Raw genomic sequence first — 27,636 nt, 5'->3', positions numbered from 1 at the left:
AGGAGTACCTGTAATCTGTCTGTTCCAACAGCTTGCAACCAGAAGTGATGTATTGTATAGTTTCTGTTAGGCTATGACATTTTCTGAATGTGTCAATTGTGATTGTTGTATCTATGAGTATGTGTTTTCTGTAGTTTTTAGTATTTATGAATGATCCTGTATGGCAATCATAAATTCTTCAGTCTTGCCAAAGAAGCATTCCCAAGCTAACCAGCTGTTTGAAGCAGTTTTGTCAACAAAATCTTGGGCCAGGTCACAGGGATGCCAGCCATGGAATGCCTTTCAAAACCACAATTTCTTAATGGTGTCCATGCTTTTTATATGTTGTGTCATGTCCACACAGGGCCGGATTTACTAATCCAGGGGCCCTGGGCACAAATTCGGTGGGCCCCCCTTTAAGAGTACGCAAATTTGATGATTTAGAAAATTTACACAAAATACTGTACTTTCAACTAGATTTCAACTAAGAAATTGTAAATTTCATTTAAAAATAAGGTTATTGTAAACATATATATATATACATATTTTATTGTGTAAAACTAATTATTTTAATTTAATTGAAAAATACCTATGTAAAATTTTTTCCCGAAATTTTCCGATGTTTCATAGGTTTTTTCCAGGGTTTGGTTTTCTTTGCCTGTGGCCCTCGTGATTAGGCCACACTAGACTGTCGCAGTAATAGGAAAAAAAAAATTATGTTTAAACATAGTTTTGTGGGGGCACCTACTTTGTGGGGACCCTGGGCACCGGCCCCAAATGTCTTTATGTAAATCCGGCCCTGTGTCCACATGTTGTGAGTGTAAATTTAATGGCGTGTTATTCGAGTCTGCTAGAGTTGCTGCTTTATGTAATTGTGATGTTTCTTGTTTTTTGTAGAAAAACTCTCACAGTGACTGTATTTGTTTGTAGTGAAGGTTAACTATGTCAATCAAGCCATGTTCTCCATCTTTATGGGAGGAGTTAATCTTTCTATAGCAGATTTAGGATGATGTTGGTTATGCTTAGTAAGTGTTGTTCTTATTTTCATTTGGAGTTGCTCGAGATCTCTGTGCATCCAATGTATAACTCCAAAAGAATATGTGAATACTGAGACAACATATGTGTTTATTCTTTAACTGTGATATTCTTTGATTAATCTTTGCTTTATTTGTGTATGTATATTCTGTTAGTTTGGCCTATTGGAATCCTAAATACTTGTAGAACTCGCCATCTTCCATGGATTCAATAACATCTCCATTTCCAAGTGCAAAATCTTCTTTCTTCAGGATTCCTTTGTCTATTGAAGTATGTAATGCTCTGACACTATTTTTTTTATATTATTTTCCTTTTGCATTATTGTACTGTATCGTTTTTTTTTATTCGCCTTTCTTCATCGTCGTGAATTGCATTTTGGGTGTCATGCGAAACACGTCGTGATTGGTTCTTCGCCAAGTTGCGGGGTGGATCACGTGACCCCGGTTAGAATGAAGTATAAAAGGCACTGCCACACAGGAGTGAGGAGTTTTTTTCATTGTTGTTGGGTTTCTCTTGAGGAGGAGGAAGAACAAAGGAAGGCAAGAGTCGCCGCCATTTTGTCTCGAGAAAGGTGATGGTTCAAGCAAGCAAGTGAAATCCATCTGCATCGGCGTCACAAGAACGAGAGGGAAGAACCACTGTGTTAGATAGTACACTAGAGAGTCGAAAATCGGCATCAATTGGGGACTGGGGTTGTTCAGATTAGGGATTTGTTCCGATTACGGTCTATGTACGAAAAAATATATTAACCTGTCCGATGTTCAAATTTTTCTTCGTTGCGTGTCGCTTCGCGTTGAATTTTTCGTCGATTTTAAGCCTAACGAAAATTTTTATAATAATAATCGAGGCTATCGTATCGTTAAAAATTATTTCTTTATTTTATACAAACAAAATAAATATATTGAAGAATATAAAAACATGAAAATTATACTTTAGAAGTAAATTTAGTATCAAAAACGTTCGATTCAGCACGACACAGTCCAACTGAAAATCGTGCCGATTATCGGGCGATTCCGGTTACCAGGGTGCCGATTTTCGACTCTCTACTGTACTGCAGAATAGTAAGCACAAGTGTAGAGACTATTATTTTTTGGACTGGCGCCCAACGATTGACCCCACGTGCAGGTCAGTTATTATATGGTGAGGAGTATAGACCCATTAGATACGATCGCCTATGTATTTATTGTAAATAACTAGATTTAAGGTAATTAGAGTTTAGATATAGAGCCGCAATTTTTTGTTTTTCGTTACCTATTGAAATCTTATTGTAGCCCACTCGGGTGGGTATGTTCGACGCCCGGTTAAATAACATAACAGTATTATAATAAAGGAATTCGTGTGGTTCACTTCTTATATTTTTTGTTGGCCTTATTTTCTCTTACCCAACCTCAACCCTGTATACTTCGGTAATCACACAGATCTACAAGTGTTTTACATTTGTCATGACCATTTGTATGTTCTTGGTATATGAATGTGTAATTTGTAGGAGTTGATGAAGTTATTTTTGTGTGGATTCATAAAGTTTTATGTTGTCCATGTACTTGAGATGGAAAAGTGTAAACTGTGTTGTTTTTTCATATCTGATATTGTAACCATATTGTGTGTTGTTTAACATGTTGGATAATGGGTTCAGAGCTAAGCAGAACCAGAGAGGACTCAAGGAATCTCCTTGAAAAATTCCTCGCCTAATGAATATTTAGTTTGTTTGTATGGAAGTGTACTAACCCTGAGATGTAGTGTTGTTCTCCAGTGCTGCAGAGTGTTTTGAAAGAATGCAATGAGTGATGGATGTATTTTGTACATGTGTAGAATATGTAGCAGCCAACTGTTTGAAAGACTGTTGAATGCTTTTTTGTAGTCTATATATCCCATGAGTATGTTTCTGTGTTGTTTGTGTGCTTGCTATAGAATGACTGAATCTATGGGTAACTGTTATTATTATTGATATTATTATACAAACATTCTAAGTGACTATAATATTATTATAACACATATGCCTGAAGAAATTTTATAAATGCATATATTTATTTATTTATTATTAATTAATATACATTTAAAAAACTTACTTGGATAATAGGATTAGCTAAAAGTGAAATCCATAATATGATATTTATTAACAGTGAGATAATAGAAAATGGATTACTCATGCTATGATTTTTTCCAGTTAAAATTCCATATATTGCTGAAAAATTGAATATTTCTTATTAATAACTAATGTAAAACTTATTTTAAAATTTTTTTTATCAATTTAAAGTTATTGAAAAACTTCAATTTTTTAATAAAAAATTAGAAATACAAAGGAAAACTGAAGAGTTTTGCAGAAAAGCTCATAACTCATTAGTTTAAAAGTTTGATATGCAACTAACGAAAGCTTTTTAAAAAGAAAGCTTAGAAATTTTTAACATAATTACAACTTTTATCAATACATTTCTTTTAGTGATTAATCAGTTTTGTATTCTGTCAGTAAAGAAATTGTTTTTTTTTTCTTTTTTCTTTCTTTAGCCAAATTTTCACAAAAGCATCGAGTGTTACAGTCATAATGCCTTCTTATGAAATCATATTTCTGTGCTAGAAATAAACGAGAGTCAGATGGTACAAGATCAAGATTATAAAGGATAATGCATGATAAATTGAGTTTTTCTCCCTTAGAGTTTCCTGAATGACTTACGAAGTAGTTTTGTGTGAGAATCCAAGCTTTGACAAAAATTTGTTGTTGATTTCGTCATATCTACTCAATAATTGTTGTCATCTACTACCTGAGAACATCTCAATTTACATTTTCTCGATGGCAAAAGCGATGCTTTCCCATGATCCCTTGACCTCTTGGCTGAGTGTTACCGATTTTAATATCGTAATTAATGGTCAAAGAAGGCAGTCATCACCTGTTTCACCATAGACATAGTACCCTGTGTCTCCCTATAGAACACCGAATACAATCTCCTGCTGATAACAGATTATTATCTCTTGCTGCTATTATCATCTCCTCCGGTTCACCTCTGTCTCCCGAGTCTCTCTACCCAAGGAAAATTCCAACTCCTGTCCTGGATCAAACTTTCCCCGGCTACCTTTGAGCTGTTCCTGGTGGCTCCAAACTTTCCAGCGAAAGATTGAACAATCATCTCATCTGTCTCCTAAACTTGCAGGTATCTATAACAATCTACAGGCCTGATTTCATGTAAACTCTCTAAACTCTCTCTCGTGTGAAACACATCCATGTCATTCTCATATCCAATGTCTAATTGTCTTGCTACCGTTAGCCTGTAGATCTAGTAAGAAAAATAAACAGGTATTTGTTTTGTTAACCTAGTATCTGAGTGTCTTGCTTCCAATGCTTTTTCTTTATTATGTACAGAGATAAGTACAGAAACCCAGTACCGCATATGCACAACCGGGACGGTGACAGAATACATAGAGAATATGAGAATTACATGCTACAGATCAAACAGTACAAATTGAATAATAGAGTTAAGAGAAAAACAAAAATAGAAATAAAATAATAAATAAAATAATAAATAAAATAAAATAAAATATACATGAGTAAGAACCTAGACACACCAATGAACACCTTGAACCGTACAGAACCAGGGAAGCATTGGAGTTCTTGAAGCACTGTTCAGTTGATAGAAGTGTGGTGTAAATAGTTTTTCACAAGGTCCACGAGGGCTGAAGTCAGATTTTTATCCTGAAGAAGAAGGCTTTCTTGGCAGGGCCAGCTGCTGCCCAAAGGAAGAAGACGACGAATAGGTTCCCTGAAGTCCTCCAGCATTGGGCAGTAAAAAATGTAGTGCCGGACTCCATCCGGAACACCACAGAGATGGCACAGGTTATTATCAGAATGACCAAACCTATGGAGGTAGCTGTTAAACCTACCATGGCCGGTCAGGAATTGTGTGAGCTGGTGGGTGTCATGGCTGTAAATGATTGCTTCCAATGCTGTCTTCACTTGCCTCCATCCATATCCAATCACGACATATGTGGCCACTCGTGTGACCTACTTTTTAACCCAAACCACTTTTGCTGCTGTGACTTCCATGTTGCCTGAGACATGGTGGTGTCAGTCCTGACAAGGCATGAAAGAGGTGCTGACTCTCGTGTCACACTTGCATCATAATGATAAAGCTAAATTTTCAGTCATAGCTATATGAGCATGATAAATGTATTTTTTTAACTTTTCAAGCTTTCGTTAATCTGAAGTTCATGGTTGATCCTTTTTTCCAATAAATCTATCAAGTGAACAATCCCAGAAAATTGTTGCATTGACATACTACTTGGATACAACTCTATATTTATTCTCATTGTTTAGCATACACATAAATTAGACTTCCTTTATATGGAAGAGTTTTTGAGAATGAAACAAGGAACAAAGTGCATGTGGACAGCTCATCGCATGTTCTCTTTCAAATGTTAAGCACATGTATACAAAACTTTTCAGCCTCCTCCCATATTGTATGATAATACAAACATTTTTATACATTTTCCCCAAATAGTTTTTTCAATTGCTTTTTTTGGTATTATATTGATTATGATCTATCTTATTTTATTTGTCTTATCAAATTAAGAATGGAAACTAAAGTTAGACATACCAACAGCAGTAATACTGCCTATGTTAAGTATTAATAGAGATACTCCAACTGCCTGATCATTATTCAAATGTTTAATAAATTTTCTTGATTCCTGTAAATCCTAAACAATAAACAAATAATAAAATTAACTAATTTAAATATAATTAGATAATATGAAAATTCTACTAACTCGAATAAAATCTTGAAATGTCAATGTTTTCTCTCTCACTGATCCACAAAGATTATGCAGATATGATATTATCAATTGGCAATATACTGAATAACTTGTTGCAATAGCAACACAAATTGCATCACTCCACATTAAACAGATTAACATTAAGCATATTAATGGTATCTTTGCAGTCTCTGCTCTGGAAAATAAATTTTTATTTCACATTTATCCAATTTGAATCTAAAACCAATCATAAAGAAAAATATAAAAAAAATTTCTTACTGGGCTTCCATCCAAGTAAACTTTAAATTTAAGTTACTGAAGACATGAAATATCTGAGCAATAATTGATATAATCAACCAACAAAATCCCATTCCAAGTAACATTCTATAATTAAAAATTGTATTTAAAAATGGAAATTTATAATTAATTTATTATTAATCAGCTAAAATATATACCTCACTTCTACAAAAAATTGGCTGTACATCAGAAAAAGATCTTCAAGATGTGAAGCTTAAGAAGAGAATTAGATAAAAATCTTGATAAAAGAATGTTAGTTTCAATGTTAATTTGCATTGGTTAAAATAATAATTAAAAGCATAATAGTAAAACAGAATAAAATTATTAGAATATCTGAATATATTATTAAATGATAGCATAGGAAAATGAATGCAAGTATTCATTAAGTAATAATTTATATAATTACATAATTTTTTTAAAATGATACTTCATAACATAATTTCAAATGTAAGAACTTTTTAGTGCATTGAAATTAATTATATTATAATAATGAATAATATTAAAAATATTTTCCTTCTTTCAATAATTTCATTCATACTGAAATAGCACTCACAGTAAAAGAAAAAATACTTATTTCAATACTTATAACTGATTGTAAATGCATAAGGATGGAATACTGTACTAATCTGAAATGGACAACATAAAATTTCATAAGACTGATCCATCAACTCCTGACTAGCAATTTTGCATCTTTAACTGTTCAGTTACATTTCAAATACAACAGACAAAAATATAAACTAAAATTCAGTATATTTAGTTTTGTATGAAAAAATATCACATTCTACATATGAATTAGGGCCACATAAGGTGGAAATTTTATTGAATTCCACATTAAAAATGTTTTTTCCATACAACTCAGTTCCTCCCAACATTAAATCCTTAATATACCACTGAGGGTAGTGAGAAGGATTTGAAAGTTGAAATTAGTTTGTTGGTTAATAAGGTTACAAGTGATTCTGCATTAAAAGTTGCACAAGCATTATGAGATTTGAAATATGTTTATTATAAAAAGATGCTAATTACCCAATAATAACAAGTTATTTGTGCAATAAACCTTCATTTGAAGTATAAAAATTTTACATGCAATTTATAATTACATTATAATTATTTAACAGTCAAAAATGTTATATTAGTTATAAATGATAATTGTAAATGCTGTCAAATTGTAAATTCTCTAAGACATCTAATTTGTAATTATAAAAAATTTCAAAGCATAATGGTAAAAATACATTTTGGTTTTTTGGAATGTGTTGAAGAAGGAAGGGAATTTTTTTGCTATTATAAAACAAGAATCTTTTTATTTAATTTATAGAATGCTTAAATTTACTGGTGTTATTGCATAAAGCAATAACAACTTGGATGGTTTGGAGGAATAAAATTAAATTAATTTGTTTCTTATAATTTGTAAGTACATTTTTATACATATAAATTCTGTAGGTGCCCAATAACAAGAATCTATTATGAATAAAATGATATTGATATTAAAAACAAGATAAAACTGTAATTATAGAATAGAGAGCAAAGTATTTAAATACTATATAAGTACAGCAATTATTAAAAAATAATCAAAATCACAATAATTTGAAATAATCACCTCAATTTTCTTACAAGTTTTCTCTGACTAAAATGCCATGATTGTGTAAGAGATGACTGCAAAAATACCTGAAATTTTAAACTAACTTTAAAATATTTTTTTTAATATTTAATAATGTAATTGTTAAAGATAATACACATTAATAATTTTATGTTTACTTGCATAATAATTCTTATTCAACTCAAAAAATTAACATTTTAATAAATAGTGTATGGTGCAAATAAGATAATTTAGTCAATTTTAATTACAGAGTAATAAATAAATAAGAATACCCGTTCCATAAGAGTCTGAAGTTGTTCATTTTCAGGAGTTCTCATCAAACGAAGCATATACAAGTAAGATAGAAAATGTAACAAATCCGGAATAATATAAACACTAATAATATTGCCTGAGCACACTTGATTGATGTTTTCCTTAACTATTTCTGATTTGTTAATGTTAACTATGTCAAACTTGTAATTTCTTCTTGGAAAAATTGAAAATTGGTAAGCTGTTTCATTCTGGAAAAATACAATAAATACTTTTTAATATCATTTAAGATTGTAAAAAAATTTGATAAATTTAGATCTAGAACCAGAAGATATCAGAAAGAACAGTTGTCTTCTCTGGGATGTCCTTGTTATTTGTTAAAGACCAACAACTGCCGAATTATCGGGATAGCAAATGGCTATAGTAATATTAATAATTTAAGTTAATTTGGTACTAGAGTTAGGCGTTAGGTGCCATCTCTTGCTAAATTTAATAATTAGAATTTTAATTAAATAATTTAAATAAATTTAGGCTTAACTGGAAGAAAATATTATATTGGTCTTTATATATAACGGGTTAGTTGTTGTTTATTTACTTGTTATTTGTTGATAAACCTTTTCTTGTTTAGTTATTATAGAGTGAAGTATTATGCTAGTTCAAGTAATTATTTGTTAAAAATAATTAGCAAGTTTCTTATAAAGTTATTTCTTATTAGTAAACATCACTACTGTGCATTTCTCATGATGGAAAGAAAAGATGAAATTATATAATGAATTACCAACAATCGCCTTAAAGATTGGGCTATAATTCAGCTAATTATAAAGTAATTTATCACTAGAGGTAGACATTAGGTGCCATCTCTTAACTACATTAATAATTATAATTTTTAATAAATTAATAATTTAGAAGCTTCTGGAATAAAAGAACTGACCTGGGGCAGAGCTTAAACCTGCAATCTGGGTACCTATATTAATTTAGATATAACCAAGTAAGGTTATAGCTAAATTAATATACTTGTGGAAGCAAAGACTTGCTCAGGGTCTGGGTGGCATAATTGGCAAGCGCACCGTATGGCAAGCGGAGGTTGCGGGTTCAATCCCCACCCCGGGTCATTCTTTTATTCCAAAAGCTTCTAAATTATTAATTTATTAAAAATCATAATTATTAATGTAGTTAAGAGATGGCACTAGCCAAATTATAGCCCAATCTTTAAGGCAATTGTTGATAATTGGCACTTGCACTTTGAAGCAGTACTAAAAAAGATTTTTACCTGTATTATTGTTGTCTACAAATAGCTTCCAAGCATCAATCTTATCTTTATCAAAGAAAAACTCCTAAGAAAAATTTTGACTGTCATCTAAATTGTCATAAGTTTTTATTTGGTACAATTTTTTAAATCTCAGATGTTTTTGTTTAGATTTGTAATTACAATAGTCAATAAAAAAAACTGCACATATTTTTAAAAGCTTTTATATTGTTATTTTAGATATTATAAAACAAATAAATCTGATACTTTTTATTTTTTTACAATAAAACATCCAATGACAAATGAAATCATTTAATTTTTATTATATGCAAATTAAATTTTACTCCTACAAAAATTTTTGGTAGGAATAAAATACATTTTTTGGTCAAATGAGTATTCCTAACAGTACTTTTAAAAAAATATTCTATATTGCTTGAAGATGTCAATGCAATGTTGAAAGCACTTGTTAATATTCTTGTTATTGTTAAAGTGCTTTTTTTACTATCTTTAAAGAATTTTATCCCAAAAGACAGCATTGTTTATTTTGTATATGATTATTGGCATGAAGAATATATTTTTATTTTTGAATTGATTACTTATAAGATGGAATTCTCTCTGTAAAATGAAATGATTTAGAGCTTATATTTGTAAATTTTTAAGAAATAATACATTAGTATTTACAATAATATTTAAAAGAAAAGTTTTAGCCAATAACAAATTTCACGCTAGTTAAAAACATAGATAATCTATTAAAATAGCATTGAATATAAACACACTATTTGATAAAATTGCTTTTGCCTTATGTATTTTAAATTATCATTAACATAAATTAGTTTATAAAAAGACAAGGCATTCTATAATGAAAAGTAAACTCACAGTATACGGTAAAAATCCATCTTTTCTAAAACAAGCTGCATACTGCAAAACATAACCAAGCAATACAAATGTTATGACTAAGATCAAATAACCAATGTTTATAATTTTTACACAATAACCAGGATCTTCGTTCTGAGTAACATTTAATATTCGTCGCCAACCAAGCTACAAGAAAAACAAATAAAATATTTTGATAAAACCTTTAGTCTGTCAATCTATTAAGTAATAGTAAATAACTATATAAGCCTGCTGGACTTATTGTTATAATTATCAGACTTATCACATGCTTTTCTGGTTTTTTTAATTAATGCTTAAAGAAATTGAAAAGGTGATAAAACTGATAATTATAACAATAAGGCCAGCAGGTTCATATAGTTATTTACTACTATCAAATAGAATATTGATATGTAAAAAAACTTGTAAATCAAGTAATTAAAATTTTAATTAAACAAAATATATCTTAATTAATAGGTAAATTTTAGATCTATTTATTGCTACTTTAAAATTACATTAATAATAAGAATACAGATGATGCACATTTTATAAAATAGACATATTAGCCTTACAGTCAGGAGCGAATTCTCTGGGCTTGCTTAGCATGTGCTGCATGCTTAAGAGAAAGTTTTGACTGTCAAACTCTTATCATTTGTGTTTGCTTTTACATTGGCAATCAATGCCGAATTATCGGGCTAGAAACAGCAATAACAATATTAATCATTTTGTGAGGCTCTGGATAGGTCCGAACCTCACTGAAATTCGCGTTAAAATCATTTATTTTTAGAAAAAAATTATTTTTTTAGAGGAAAAAAAAATAGAAGTTAGAAATAGTTTTTCTTAAAGAAAACGACGCGAACTTTTAAACAATAGAACAATGGGGAAACGTAGATCGTCTATCTCCGAGTGGGAATCGAATTAAACTTCGATTTTGACCTCTCCCGCGCCCCCGAAAGGTTTCGAATTGTCACCAGGTGACGAGAAGAGACCAATCGGAAAGCGGAATCGGAGGAAAACAGATAAAACCTGAGAATTCAAGGACGCGAGGGCTTTTTCTCCCGAAAGTTCCAAGTGACGGATCTATTGTTGTGTGTGTGTCTGGTGCCCATCTTCGTCTCCGTCTCCCGACCTCGGATCGACATCTTTCCATCAACGGAAGTCGACCGCATCGTCCTGGAGTCGCGGAGTCGTCGAGGGAACAGGCCATTCGCGACCCAGGGACACTACTTCAAAATGGGACTATATCGGAAAGGAGAGGAAGACCCAGAGACTGCTGCCGACCTAGAACTTCCAAGATCGCGGAAATCTTGTAAGCTTCTTTCGTGTCAAATAAACGGTTTCTTGTAACCGTAGAGTCTGTCTCAGTGCCGATCGCCCACATACGACCCTTCGCGACCGCTCGACCCTCTTGACATAGTCGGCACCCTGTCGGCAAACTCACAATTTTAAGATAATTTGGTACTAGAGTAGCAACTAGCAATTTTAAGTCAGTGTAATGCTTGTGGGAACTCAATCACTTGCTCGTGTAGAGATTTGTCACAGCAAACAAGTGCGGGAGCATGATATCATTTGAAGCATTTAACACAGCCAGATTGTTTCGAAAACTTGCAGTACCCAATCAGCATATTTATATTGTATAGGGCAGGGGTGGCCAACTTTTGTGCATATAAGATCTACTTTTTATCGTAAAAATGTGTCGTGATCGACTTGTTGTCATAGGCATAGTCTAAGTGGGGAGGGGGAAGTGTGAAATACATACTATGTTTATACACTGTTTCAGTACGAAGTGCACTCACTGCTTGTGAGTCGAGTCATAACTGCATGCACACAGTTGCGTTCGGTTACAAATATAATACATTAAGTCAAGACATCACTAGCGATTGACCAAAATTGGCTTGGCGATCGACTTGTTGGCCACCCCTGGTATAGGGTTTCTCATTTCCTGGTCTTTTGCTTGTCCTGGGATTCCGGGATAAAAGTGAACTGTTTCCCGGGATCCCGGGATAGAATTAATTATTTTTAAGATACACAAAATATCTTGAAATCAAATGATAATTATTTTTCATTTTTTAAAGTAATTTAATACGTTCTGCAACCTCCAGAATCATATTAATAATGCTGTGTAAGATATATATTAAAAATTTCCTTTGAATTATGTAGAAATTTTCACAAATAGAAAAAATTTATTAAAGTTTGCTGGAAACTGCATACAACAACAACAAAAATGCCTTTGATTTGAGTTGAAAATTTAAAGAATAAAATGAACTTAGATCAAACTTCTAAGTTAGAACGTAATTTTCAATATTTAAATAAAACAAAATATTATTGTATATATTTTATAATAAAATTTTAAAAAGCAAAGATGGTCAATATTCTGATCACTCAATCTGATTCTTATTTTACAAGTTAGTAATGAAAAGTCCTGCTACCGAGAATGTCCTTTCAGATTCAATTGATGTGAGTGGAATTTTGTTTAATGCATTTAAGAGAAGACAGGTGTTGTGTTTTTTTCACCTGTAGCCTGGAAGATTTCTAGTTTGTTTTTGAGATTGTACTTCTTTTGCACTCTAGTATTCTTGATTTGTCTTCCTTGGCTACAGCTGCTTTAATAGTGGCATCAAGCTTATATCCTGATAATTCAGTAATTCGTTTGGCTTTAATAATCAGGTTTATGAAGAAAAACTTTATACTTGCATACTTCGTACTCGCTTGTATCCTTGCCTAATTTGCACAACCTGGCATTATGCAGTTATTGGAGTCACTGGCATGGTTAAAAATTAAGACAGCATAAGCATAATTAATCCATATATTACAGGTTCTGACAAGTAAAGAATTTTCAGAGTCCTGTCACAAATAGGCTACATATTGATTATTAAGAATCTGTGACATGCCATAACGAGCAAAAATTAAAAAAATCTAATAAGTAAATAAATAACAACTAACCCGTTACAAAGCTATACATCCACCAAAGCCGAATTATCGGGCTAGAGTCAGCTATAATAAATAAATAATTAATAAGACAATTTGGCACTAGAGCTTGGCGTTAGGCACCATCTCTTACTAAACTTAATAATTATAATTAAATTAAATAAATAATTTTAATAATTTGGAACTGGAGGAAAAGAATAACAATAATTCGGCTTTGGTGGATGTATAGCTTTGTAATGGGTTAGTTGTTATTTATTTATATTTATACACCTTGCCAGGTTTGTGATGGCCGGTTGAGTGCCTTGGGAGGACATGGGCACTTGATGTGTCCTCAGCCGGCATTGTAATGGCCGTCGATGGTCGTCGTGTTAGCTTATATATACTGGAGGAGGCAATCAAACCGAAGGTCCAGGTAGCGTAACTGGTAACGTGTCTACGCGGATAGCAGATGTTGTGGGTTCGAGTCCCGCTTCAAGCCAATTTCTTTTCCTCCAGTTCCAAATTATTAAAATTATTTATTTAATTTAATTATAATTATTAAGTTTAGTAAGAGATGGCACCTAACGCCAAGCTCTAGTTCCAAATTGTCTTATTAATTATTTATTTATTATAGCCGACTCTAGCCCGATAATTCGGCTTTGGTGGATGTATAACTAATAAGTAAGTTTAAAAATTAATAAATACAAATGTATTCTGACAGTTTATGAGTTAATTATACTTTCTATTTGCAAAATTTCCTCAACCTTAACACAAAATAAGAAAAAAGTGAACTTTTTAAGAAATTTACGGGATTTCCTGAATTGAGAAGAATTTCCCAGGTTAAAAAAACAACCAGGATCCCAAAATCCATTTGAGAAACCCTAGTATTGTGTACAGGGGCAGATCTACATAGAGATTAATAGGGCTAAAGTTCTTGGCCCCCCCTTGTCAAGGGCCCACAAAATTTGAATTATAATCATAAATTTTTAATATTTTTTAATTATAATATATTTCATATATTTTTTCATGTGTAGATATAATGGGCTTTATAATAGTCCATACTTTTTTATTCACACCAAATAACATTTCTGCCTATTATTTAGTGATAGAGATAGGCCTATTATTCTTATTATAACTTTCAGCATGCCCGAAAATTTTTGTCAGGATTTGCCCCTGCTCACAATAATTGAAAATATGCATAAATAGATAAAATAGATTATGGTAAAGAAAAATATAACTTTCAATCTATATTGCTAAATAGTTAAATAAAATAAGATATAAAACACAATAAAGATACATTTATTCATATACTTGTACATTTTCTAGTAGAAATACAAATTGATATCATTTGACAGATTTAAATGATGTAAAAAAGTGTGAATAACTGAGATGATATGAATATATTTTGTTATTAGAGTATTTGAAATCAATTAACTTGTTGACTTAGCTATCAAGTTAGTTCACTTGGTGGTGGGCTTGCTTGAAAGTATTCTTCTGTCAATCTATTAAGTAGTAGTAAATAACTATATAAGCCTGCTCGCCTTATTGTTATAATTATCAGACTTATCACATGCCTTTTTGATTTTTTAATTAATGCTTAAAGTAATTGAAAAGGTGATAAATCTGATAATTATAACAATAAGGCCAGCAGGTTCATATGGTTATTTACTACTATCAAATAGAATATTGATATATAAAAACTTGCTTGAAAGTATTCAAAAAACTTAATCTAAATTTAAAAAGAAAATTGTGTTTTTGGAAGCTTACTAAATTTTTTAATTTTGAAATTTTAATTCTTATCATTACATCCAAAATTCTTAAATTTCAGATGATAAAGCTGATATTTATTTTACACTTCTCTGAAAACTGCACTTGTCTTGAACCACAGTACTATTAGTCAAACCTTTAAAATGCAGTACAATTTTAATTTTCAAACATTTTCAGTTGTCTTAAATAACCTTCTTCAAAACAGAAAGAAACAAATTTCAATTTAAAATGAAGAACGAAAGCTGGAATGTCCTCTGGAACAAGTTGACATGCAAATTTTTACCTTTATTTGACAGTTTTTGGGTTTATAGGATCTCCAAACATATAGATTTGCAAAAAACTCGGAGAATCAAATGTGACACGATTCAAATACTTTTTCATTTTTTATATACATAACAAGTTGGGAAAGTAAAAAAGAGTAGGAGTCAGGAAGATTTTTGATGACTCCGACTCCAACTAAAATACCAAAACTCCACGACTCTGACTCCAACTACACAGCCCTGGTTACTACTGTCATAAGCATGTGGTACAGTCTTCCAACTTTTAAACCTTTAGCCACAATTTGTCTGTTTATTTTTAGAAGACATTTTTCATTATCAGACTCATAAGTGAGTCCTTTCTCAACTAATGTTGTGATAGAAAGTAAATTTCTTCTACATTTAGGTATGTGAAGAACTCTTGTTAGCTCTACAATTTTATATTCACATCTGCTGAGAGAAAATTTTATGCTAAGGAACCTTCTCCAATAGCCAACATGTCAGAATCATTTCCCACTTTTATCACTACAGGAGAGGTGTATTGTTTGTATTCTTTGAACCATTCTTTCCTGCTCGTCATATGATCAGTAGCTGCACTATCAGCAATCCATATATCTAGTTTGGATTGCATTTGATTTCTTTCAATGACCCATGCTCAGTTTCTTCTTGGTTTACTACACTAATGTTAATTCCTTTTTCCTTTTCGCACTTTTTGGCAATGTGTCCTTTCATTCCACAGTTCTACAGATAGTAAAACATTGATTTTGTTTGTGTCCTGACTTATCACATCCAACACAAACTATATCAGTTGTTGTTCTTCCTCTGTTCCCTTTTGAGTTTTTCCAGTTTCCCTTTTTACTGTATCTGCTGTTAGGCCAGGAACACACATGCATAAAATTCAGCGTAAAATCTAGCATAAAACAGAAAACAAAAATTTTTCTGAAATTTTGGCTGAAACAAAACTGAAAAAAGAGTAGAGCATGTCTCTACTTTTTACACCGTAAAATTTTTACCCAAAATTCCTCCAATAAAGAGAGTATTTTCTGTGATGTCAAAGTAGATACATGGTTTTTATTCTAACAATGGCAGCAATGAGGGTTAACCCTATAATTGTGACGGTCTCAAAAAAAAAACAAAAAATAAATGAAATAGAAGAGTTTATCTAATCCGTTCAACCACATCAGTGTCATGTATAAAGCCACTGTATTTAAACAATGTTTATGGATGGTTATAGGTGCAAAATTTCAAACAACAGGTAGGTCTAGCAGAATCAATAAATAGGCCTAGTATTTAGATCACATGTTCTTTATTTGAATTCGGAATACAATTCTATTAATTTAAATTTTCTATATTATAGCAGAGGAAGCAGAGAAAACAAAATGGAAAGTACAAAGGGATAGATATACGAGAGGAAAAAATTAATAAAATTAGCACTCTTAGTGGCAGTGGTGTTTCCTATTCGGCCAGAATTTTTACGTATGTGTGTTCTGTCATAAAAGCGTAAAACAGAAACTGAACTGAAAACTGATTTCTGATTCATTTTCTGCCACACAATTTTATGCATGTGTGTTCCTGGCCTTACATTGTAAAGCCTCAGCCTGTCCATTATCTTTCTCAATCTCTCCCTGTTTAAGCCTGGACTCTTCCAGTTTTAATCTTGCCATAAGAGTCTCAAGATTTCTCCTGTTCTCATCCATAGATTCCCATGCTGTCACAAAGTGTTTATGTTCTGGGGAAAGGATGTGATTATTTTGCATACCACCGAATCATCATCTTCAGTTTTGTCAAAGATTTTCAGTTTTTCTCTTATTCCTTCTAATCTAGAAAACATAGATGTTATAGATTCTCCATCTTCATATTTAAACAAGTGATATTCCTTTAGTGCAATTTCCTTTGACAGATATGACTTTTTCTCATACACGATATGCAGTTTGTTCCACATTTCATTTGATGTCTTACAATTTCTTATTGCTGAAAGTGCCTCTCCTGTCACTGTACTGCCTATCACCAATTTGGCAGTTTTTTCTGCTCTGGACCAGATGAACAATCTCTTTCTCATATTTTTCTTAACATTATTGCCAGGGAGTTCTGGCTTTTTATGCATTCCAGTTACAACTTTCCAGCAATCCTTGCTGTCTAGTAATATTTTAACTTGAAACTTCCAGTTTTCCCAGTTATTTTTCATCGATTTTTCTATACCTATATTCATTGTTTCCATCTCCAAGTATTTAGCAATTAATTTTAAATGAGCTAGAGAAACAAAGAAACTGACTTACATGTGGTAATAGCAACTTTTCGTTGAGTGTAGTCTGGCACAGCAAAATGGTGACTTGGTTGTTCTTGACGAATGTGATGACTTCTATGTCGAATCTTTAGTCACAACCATGCTCTGCTATCATGTTAATGTCAAGCAGTGTTTTGCACAAGTAAAGACACTTTCAGTTTTAATTTAACGTTTACTTGTAAGTTATTATACACCTCTTGTCTTTTGAACTCTGGTGCCAATTGACAACAGCACCTCCTTGAGTTCTCTATGGTTTTGCTTACTAAATTAAATAATTCCAACACAGCAATATTTAATTTTCAATCATATGTAAAGGGGAATGCATGCACAGAGGTTCTCTGCATTCGATCTCATCATATTGTTCAACCATATTTAAACATCTTATAGGGAACGCATGCGCATATGGTATTAAAAATCTCTTAACATTCGAATATAAAAATCAAATAGTAACTGCCAGCCTGCTTTGAAATAAAAAAAAACCCAGAAAGGGTTATGAAAACGTTATTCACTCAAATTGTTAATCATATTCACACCAGTTAATTGGTTCATGTGAGTTGCATTTATTTATTTTTTATTCATCCCAGTGTGTTGTGCAGTTATGTAAAGAAATTGTAAGTTTACTAATTATTACAATTTATTCAATATAAAGAGTAATTTCCTATGTTGAATATCTACTAAAAGAATGTCTTACCAAAGCAAGTAATCTAAAATAAGGAATAAGCACTCTTCTTTTGCAATATTGAAGAACTGCAGAAGTAGACAGATCTGCTGAAGATGAATCAAAAAAATAACTGACCTGAAAGTTAAAAAAATAATTGCTTGAATTAAGAAAACTTATTAATGAAATTTATATTAAAAACATACATCAACATTTACAAATGGGCCTCCATCAGCTATTTGTTGTGTTGATAATCCTAAATTGTTGTCATCAGATGTATGTTGGAATGACGATGATGGAATAACATCAGTACGACTTTCGGCATTTATAGAAGCTGGCATTGTTGCATTCATCTGTTATTTAATATTAACAAAATATATTTTTATAAAAATTAGTAATCAAATTAAAATTTATTTTATGAGTAGAAAGAAATTAAATATTTGAAAATATTTGAAAAATATTTAAAATCTATGTTACAAAATTACAAAATAATTACTCATGTTTATATACTTAATTTTTAGAATTTATAAAAAGTATGTATATAAGCATGAATCAAAGTGGTGAAAAATTAGAAAAAATTTTGATTACAAAAATTCAAATACTTTAGATAAATATATTATCAATAGATTACAAAATATGAATAATCTTGAATATACATTTTATGAGCATTTTAAATTTTAAAAATACTTTTAAATGCATTCTTTATAACTTTTAAATTATTTATTTTCATTTTTGGGATTGTTTTATCGTTTTAATCTGTTGTAATGTTTTTTCTTCTGCCTTATCATTTTAGCTCACATGTTTTTTTTAATTTCATATTGTTATGGATTTTAAAACCACTAAAAAACCTAATATTCAGCAGAGTAAAAGAAATAAGTGCTAATGTTTTCACCCGTGTTGAACAGGCATTGTTAGGCAAATTATGAATTTTATTATTATTATTATTATTATTATTATTGAGAATGAAAGTCAGACTTTTCCTAATGTAGCTAAAATAGAAAATAGAAATAGAAATAAATAATTACAAAAATATATGCTAAAATAGTTTGGAGAATATAAAAGGCAAAAATGTTACTAAGATAAACATCAGAATGCTTTTCTTTGTAAGTTTTTGTTGATCTGTATATATATATATATATATACACATATATATATAATTTCCAGTGGCATGCCATGACATTTGATGATAGGGAAGCTGTGCCGGTCCTGGATAGAATAATTGGAAGCATTATATGATATTTTGGTGTGTAGAATCCACAAGCTAAACCATGTGAGGTTGGTGCTCCATAAAGCGCATGCGTGAATGTGTATAAACTGGCTGCTTTACACCATTCAAGTATTTTTGTTGTGAAAGTTGTCTTGTATTCAACAATACAGGGCTTCCATTAAGAATATGCATATATGAATTTATATTCAAATATACAATAGCAATTTTATCATTGTTTTTCACATGTATAGAAATTTGTAATAAAATATATAATGCAGTTATAATAAAATCTTAATTTTAATTGATTCAAAGTATATTCAAATATGAAAATAATCACACAATATGTATATGTATTTATATTTTAGAAAATATAAGGAAAATGACACTTCCACAGCTTCCATGGACAACTTGCCACTGTATATTTCCAAAATATGTACTGATGTTTTTAGTCTGGATTAGAATGATATATTGAAAACTTGATACCTATAACAATAATGTCTTGTTTCTATATATGATCCTTGAAATTTTTCAGGCATTTATACAATTATATCACCAACTTTAAATTCCATAATTATAGAACAGTTATGAGCAACCTGTGGCTTCTGAGCTGCAAGTAGTCCACAAGGTCCTAATATGCAGCCTCAGGCTTTGACAGTGTGATTTTATTTTCCTATTTTCTGTCCCATGCCATTATGCAATTTTATTTAATAGGTCTTTCTTGAACTGAATTTATTAGTAATTTGACATCCACTTTTTAATCCTCAATTCTTAATTTTAATCAAAACAAAATTTAAGTTTAACATATCTTGTCAGACGTAGGCTATGACATAAAATTGTGATGTATGAAAGAGAGTATAGACATACATAATAATTTTGACTGTATACAGCAAAAAACTGTATGAGGTTCCAGCAACACAAAACTCACCATGTAAGGCATTTCACTGAAGTGTATTATGTGAAAAGCTCTATAGAAATCATCAGTCAAAGGTAATTTATGGTGTCATGGCTAGCCACGGTTACAGTTTCAAACTGGATTGTGTAAAAGAGGTCTTACAGTTATTTCTTTACACATGATTTCATCTATACTAGTAAAATTTTTATTTGCTACACACTATTTTTAGTAGTCAATAGATTAATTTACATTAATCTATTGACATTCATAAGTGATGTTCATCATTAATTTCTAAACAGATAAAAGCAACAGATTTGAGCAATTATCATATTCTTATTATAAATTTAAATTTAATTATAAAAAAAGACTAAAAAGAAAGAATGTATTTTTATAAATTATTTATTGACACAAAGGAATTTATTATAATTTCTAATAAATAGATAATAATTAAAATTCTTAAAAATCTTATTTATTTTTCAATTTATTATAATTGAACATTTAATTAGATATCTGATCTAAGAAAAGCAATTAACATTAAGTATTAATTTACATTTAAAAGTGATAATTACCTGTCTTTAGAAACCTGCCCAATGTCCTTCTATTTCTAAGTTAAAATAATTTGAAATAACTATGGACAATTGTAGATACATTTTTGATTTAAAATAGATTTCATTTTAAATGAAATAACCTGGTGTTATGCACATATAATTTTGCTTATGAATGTACATTTTTATTACATTATGTATATATTTATTTATTATAACAATGAAAAACTCATATAATCAATTTAAAGAGGTTTTAATTTTGACATGTACTGGTACACTTATTGTTCTTTGGGCTTCTTTCGAAAATAATTTATTTAATAACCTTCAAAATTTTCATGGCACACCTATGATCTTCTTGTGACACACTGGTTGAAAATCACTGCTATAGATGTTTGTATCAAGAACCACTAATCAAACTCAACTTTTTATACTTAATAAACTATCAAACCATCTTCCTTTGCTGAGAAACGTTTTATTAAACAAATGCAAACATTTTCAATCTAATGCAATAGGTCTTCTTTAGGTGTAACTGAACTCAAATGCCTTTTCAAAATAGAACATTTTAATGAAGGAACATTCAAACTCTCACAATTGAATTTAAATCAAATAAATTAACATTTAAATACAAATATAAAATATTTTAAACAAATGCAAAATAATATAAATAATAAACTAAAATAAAATAAATAAAAAGCATCAAAATATACAGGCAAGTGCAGACTAAAAATTTTTATATTTTAATTTTTCTTTTATGCAGAATTATGCAGAATTTAATGCAGAATTTTGGTAGTCTATCTGCATCCTTGGCATTTATGCAATCATCTTTTAATTTACTTTTATAAATTTCAATTTTTTCTTCACTCAATGCTAATTAAGGTGAACTCATAGCTCTGAGGATATTCATTTCATTCCATTTAACTATGGAGTCCTGTACTTGTGCCATACTGGACAAAACTGTGTTGCAGTGCCCCTTTTCAGTGTCATACTTGTGTTCTTTAAGCCTAATTGCCAAATTCCTTCTTGTGACCCCGACATCACTCTTCTTTATTCCTAACTGCTGATTTTCAAATCGAATTCTGCATATGCCTGCTTTTTCTTCATTTCTGAGCTTATCTTTATCATTTCTCAAAATACTATAAATTAGCAGCCCTTTTTAAAACTATTTTGGCATGTCAATTTTTCATAATCATTTGTAACATTTAAAAAGTTTAATGACAGTTGTTCGCAGGATTCAAAATTGTGAGTTTAGTAGTCTGTAAGATCAGAAAGGTTGGCAACCGTTGCTCTAGGCTACTACTTTTGGGCAACTTACTACTTTTTGGGCCACTTTAAAGTAATTTGGGCTACATTTTGAGGTATTCTGATTTACTTTTTATAAAACCTATCTGGCGATATGACCTCACCAAACTCATGCTGTATCCACACTGTATCCTTAATAAATTACATCAGTTACATTGCATTTGGCATATTATACAGAAATATGTAAATCTCAGATAATTTGAAATTCGATAATTTGAAGTCGCAAATATTTTGTCCCCTAAATTTCAAACTAATGATGATTTCCCGTATTTGCAAATGAGGAAATGCCTCTATTTTTTGTCGGATGATTGATAAGAAGCTTGCATTCATGAAGTAAACACAAAAAAGCATATCGAGAAAAAACACTTTTATTATAACAACCGTTACAACGTAGTGCTTCATAAAAAGAGAAAATGGATGGAAGGATTAAGTGTTGGCAACTGGCTGAAAAATAGATTAAACCAGTAAATAAAATAAACATTAAAACTTTAGCATTACAACATGAAGCAAATTATTAATATACATATACCAACATTTTTTAAAATGATTTTATCTAATTAATTAATGCTTCTAGTCCTTTTGATGTTATTTTATTAACATTAGTCTATTGTAACTATAATCTATTAGTAGGAATTATTATACTGATTTAACTTGTGAATGAAACTAGAGAGACTGAATTAGTCTACTGATTCCAAAAAAATAAGTTCTCTCTATTTTCACCTGTTTATGTGTTTACATATTATTTCATCTTTGCAAATCTATGAACAATAATTTGCATGGATGAAACAATATGTAAATACTTAAACAGCTGCAAATAAAGAAAGCTTATTCTTTTGAATCAATAGAGTAATTCAATCTCTCTAGTTTCATCTGCAAGTTAAATTAGTGTAATAAGTCCTACTAACAGTTTATAGTCACAATAGATTAACATTAATTTAAACAAATTTTATCTAATATTCTAAATGTATTACATCAATTTACCTTTACATCTGTTAAAATTATCTCAACTGAACTATCTGTTTTTTTCAATAAATTTTCTGTATAAGTATTATCCATTATCCATAATAATTATGAAAATTTTTCTATAAATAGAAAATTCAATATTAATCTAATTATAGAATTACTATTTAATATGTTATTTTAAAAAATTTTGCTATTATTCATAGAATTTTAGAATGTTATTTAACATTTCTTTTAATATGATAATTAAATATTAAAGTAGCCATATATAACATAAGAAAATGAAAGCATAAAAAATTTTTGATATATTTCTGTGATATTCCATTTTCACATAAACCAAATCATTATATTATGGAATGCATTAAATGTGAAAGTTCCTGTATTCTCTAAAAATTCCAAACAATTTAACAATGGTCTGTAACTTTGAGAGTGTTTTCATTTCTTTACTCATCTCTTTGTCTTTCTTTTTTGACATGTTCTCTTTTTTTAGAGTGAACAGCTGTGATTAAAAATATGGTTAGGTATTAAATTAAATCTTATACAGTAAGCAATGCTGCTGAAGAAAGATTTAAGAAAAGTGCAATGATTCAGTTGTGATGGAGTGACAAAGATACAATATTAAGTCTATGGGAAGGAAAGAATCAAACATGTTGGGCACTTGCACATCAAACAATATAGATTTTCTTAATCATTTGAACAACCTGTTGCTTACCACTAATGTGACTTCCTGACTTGTGCAAAGGTTGGAAAATTGTCAAAAGATTGTCAACAAAACTTGGGGTACTTTTAAGCATTTATCAAACGTCATTCAATATTCATTCACTTTATCACAATAATTGGTTTATAATACTGACTTTTCTTACTAATCAGATTACTAGTAGTAAAAAGTATACAGAGTATTAGTAAGCCAAACAATTTACTATATTGAATTGGGCTACTTTACTGCTACTATTAATTTGTGAAAAGTAAGGAGAAGGCTGAAGTGTGAATTTTGTGCAAGAAGTTCCATGTGGCTCCTCACGACAAGAACTGAAAGACATTTGCAGGACCCTGGTACCTTTGTTCTGTCCTATTAGTCATCATTACTACTCTCTCCCTATCTTCAATTTTTCTTAGTAGTATAAGTTTAGTATTAAAGGTTAGTTTTAGAAAAGTTATCTAAGTTATCTTTGTAATAATTATTTTTGTTTATTGTATTGGATTAGTATTATTGCAATTTGATGTATCATGGTCTAATTTATTAGTTTTGTAGTTTCTGCCAATGATCAGGCTTAGGGTTTCTGCTGGAAAACACATCTTAAAGCTGATATTCTTCATTGAACATGTAAATAATTATTTGACACATAAATAAATTAATTTTCTGATATCTACTGCATGTTTAGTTATTGGATGTTTGCTTTAGTGAGCTAATGAAAACCTTATCATATATCTCACACACTATATTTCATTAATATATATAATACATTTTCAAATACAGTCAAACCTTGGTTTTCAAACAATTCGTTCATAAAAGTTGTTCTAAAATAGAAACATTACAAAATGGATTAATTTGTTCCTGACCTAAAATAAAGCCTTTTTTTAAAAAATTGTTTTTGTTGTATTCATTACCATTCTAAACAATGTTAATTAATACTGTTAAATAAAATACCGAGCGCCAATTGTGTAATGTGACATCAGGACTGACATTGTTGTTGCTCAACGTTAGCATTTTGCTGTTTTGCAAGTGGTTGCATACGTAAGTGGTCAGATTCAGGATTGTGGTTGTCTGGGAGAAAGTGTGTCTGGAGGAATGCACTCAACCACAGATGTAACATAAACAAATACCCATTTATTTATGTAAACTATTTACACATATATACATAGGATAATACATAGCATTTCTGTTATAGCTTCTATATAGCATAAGCATATGAAGGTACAGTACTATTGTAGCTGGTCCCTAGCAGTGTGAGAGAGAGTTTACATTTATGCACATGATGATAAATATCTTGATTGGTCAAATAGGCTTGATCAAAGTCTCTATGCTGTGAATTGTCTTGATGAAGAGGGTGGAAAAGGTTCTGCTGGTTCGGATAGGTTCAGACTTCTTGGTGGTATAGTTTGCTATTGAAGGTTCATTGTTAAAGGGTCTAAGGCAAATGAAAGACATCAATGGGATCAGCGGAGAAGCACACTCACACAAGAAGGAGGTTAATTGGTGAACTCTGGTTGTCATCGATTCTGTTCTTTTATTTTGGGGGTTCTCCCCTTATTCTCATGCCCATCTTTGGAAATGTTAGGTTTTTCAACCAATAGATGAATTTTGGTCATGAAGTTCCTGGTAATACATTCGGAAGATGTGTAACTTTTGAAAAGAAGTGAATCCAGATAAAGATACAATCACATCCTTCCATTTTTTTTATTAAAAATTGAGAAAAAATTTTTTCATATAATATGGGAAATTTAAGCGTTATTCTTTTAAAAAAGTTTTATAAAATTACTCTACGATTCCCAACCTTTTTTTGACCAGGGACCACTTTGATTTCATTGTTGTTAGCAGGGACCACAAGGTTTAAGAAAAATTAACTGTGTCAATCTAAAATTAAACTTTAATCAAAACTTTTAACATAAGTAATCGTTAAACTCAAGAGTAACATGCCTTAACAGTACTATTATAATAGAAAACATAACGTTTTTAGTAAAAAATTAAATTCAATTTGTATCAATGTAGAAATAATAATTTAAAATGAATAAAAGTTTTAAATCTTTCGTGGACCATATTTTAGCTCTTGCGGACCACTGGCTGGGAACTGCTGCTTTAGGGGATCAAATCCATACATTAAAAAGATAGGTGTTCACATGTAGCAGAGTATGGAAGCTACTTGCCTATTTTGATAAGCAAATGGGGTAATGAAAGACAATCATACCGATTCTTATCCTCACCTTTGGAGAGAAGAGTATATAATATTAATAATCATCTGATTAGCCTACTGCATAGCTCCATTTGATGTAGATGACATGTAGTAGTCAATTTCTTTTTGATAACAAGGATTGAAGTTGCCCTAGGATGTGACTATGCAGACGTGAGCGAGCAAATTTTCTGAGCAAGCGAGAATATGTGGCGAGAAGAGGAAAGACGTGATAAATATCAAAACCTGTCAGATATGTGTGAGAACCAGAAATTCGCTCTCGCCAGCATTATTTCTTGCTTCTCGCTTGTGCATGGTTTTCCTTTGCGAAAACTAAATTGCTCGCAACCTCTCACTCGCTCTAAATTTGTGTATGCATAGTCACGCCCTTACCTACTGTAATTCTTAATGTGCAACATTTTTCCTTAAGATTAAATACAGGTATACCTTACCTTATGTCGGTAATTGGTTCCAGAAAAGGCGACATAAGTCGAATTTACTTGTGTAGTTATGACGTAAGTCGAACTGCGGTGGAAAATGCCAATAATAAGCACTTAAAGACCGCTAAATAAGACAACAACATAGAAACACAGATGTTTTCATGTTTTGTTCTCTAGGATTTATGATGATTATATTAACATTTACTGTAAATGTACATATTTTAATATGATTTTGTGCTTTTAATGCTTTTCTAGTGATATTACAACTTCAATATTTGTGGCGAACAGATATGAAGTCGAATAAAATGACTTAAACTTGATTTTTATTTTCCCATATACTTTTTTGACAAACGATGTATCATCGAGAACGAAGTAACTCGAGGTATACCTGTATTTATTTGAATTCCAAAATCTAAATAAGTTTGTACTGCCCAGATTTCTTGAGCAATTGATATACAAATGGTTCTATTAAATGTAATTCAAAGTAAATCATCAATCTTCACTTTCTAATGTATATAAAGTGATATTAGTATGTATATTAATATACAGGGTGTCCCATAAATTTGTAAATAGTTTAAAAATTCATAAAAGTTGAAAGAATTGGTATATTTGAATGCGGTTTGCGAAAAAGTTATTCTCACAAAAGGGGGATTTTTTTGGGTAGAGAAAAAGAAAATAATTCAAATTTTTGTTGATAGAGGGTGCTGAACTCAAGAAAATCCCTGAAACTGTGCAAATCTGAGTCTTATAAAATGCAAGATGTATGAATAACAGCTCATTTCTGAATTTTCCTGTTACTGGCACTGATATATGGTTTTCATTATGATGTTGATGTTGGTGGATAAAGCACTATTGGTGAAGTTGTTTCATCTCAGCCACAAATCGCCAGCTGAAACTTTACGAAGGTTTAGGACACACAAGAGAATGAGGAAAGGTTCAGGTCCAGTCACTCCTGCTGTTTGGTTTCCATTTGCGAACCCACATCAGAGGTACAGACTTCTGATAATGTGGTGCACCATTGCGTGGGCGATTACACAAACTTCCCATTTCTTCGAAACATCGTATTAGGAAAACCAATCCAGCAGGAGTGATTAGATCTGAACCTTTCTTCATTCTCTTCTGTGTCCTAAACCTTTGCAAAGTTTCAGCTAGTGATTTGTGGCTGAGATAAAACAACATCACCAAAAGTGCTTTATCCACCAATGTCAACATCATAATGAAAACCGTATGTCAGCGCCAGTAACAGGAAAATTCAGAAATGAGCTGTTAATCATACATCTTGCATTTTATAAGACTCAGATTTGCACAGTTCCATGGATTTTCTTGAGTTCAGCACCCTCTATCAACAAAAATTTGAATTATTTTCTTTTTCTCTACCCAAAAAAATCCCCCTTTTGTGAGAATAACTTTTTCGCAAACCGCATTCAAATATACCAATTCTTTCAACTTTTATGAATTTTTAAACTATTTACAAATTTATGGGACACCCTGTATTTACATCTATATTAATATATATATGTATTAA

At 30.8% G+C, this 27,636-nt stretch overlaps 1 protein-coding gene across 2 annotated transcripts in view; it reads right to left on the bottom strand.

The window, feature by feature from the left end:
• LOC136987305 (uncharacterized) overlaps positions 1-27,636 on the bottom strand; it is a 42,061-nt gene that overhangs the window by 3,457 nt on the left and 10,968 nt on the right. The window contains exons 2-11 of one of the 2 annotated variants that reach the window (XM_067285029.1): positions 22,805-22,905; positions 18,087-18,233; positions 17,914-18,018; positions 10,014-10,178; positions 7,915-8,142; positions 7,643-7,710; positions 6,031-6,135; positions 5,767-5,947; positions 5,598-5,697; positions 3,081-3,196 (exon numbers count right to left, since the gene is read on the bottom strand). In XM_067285029.1, the coding sequence (XP_067141130.1) occupies positions 3,081-3,196; positions 5,598-5,697; positions 5,767-5,947; positions 6,031-6,135; positions 7,643-7,710; positions 7,915-8,142; positions 10,014-10,178; positions 17,914-18,018; positions 18,087-18,233; positions 22,805-22,879 (1,290 nt within the window). In that variant the 5' untranslated portion in view covers positions 22,880-22,905. The remainder of the gene's footprint in view (positions 1-3,080; positions 3,197-5,597; positions 5,698-5,766; positions 5,948-6,030; positions 6,136-7,642; positions 7,711-7,914; positions 8,143-10,013; positions 10,179-17,913; positions 18,019-18,086; positions 18,234-22,804; positions 22,906-27,636) is intronic. The other variant, XM_067285038.1, reaches the window with a different exon arrangement.

This window comes from Centruroides vittatus, unplaced genomic scaffold (genome assembly GCF_030686945.1).
Source record: "Centruroides vittatus isolate TY-2023 unplaced genomic scaffold, ASM3068694v2 contig_1218, whole genome shotgun sequence".
Taxonomy (NCBI): domain Eukaryota; kingdom Metazoa; phylum Arthropoda; class Arachnida; order Scorpiones; family Buthidae; genus Centruroides; species Centruroides vittatus.
This window is presented reverse-complemented; position numbering and strand designations above follow the sequence as displayed.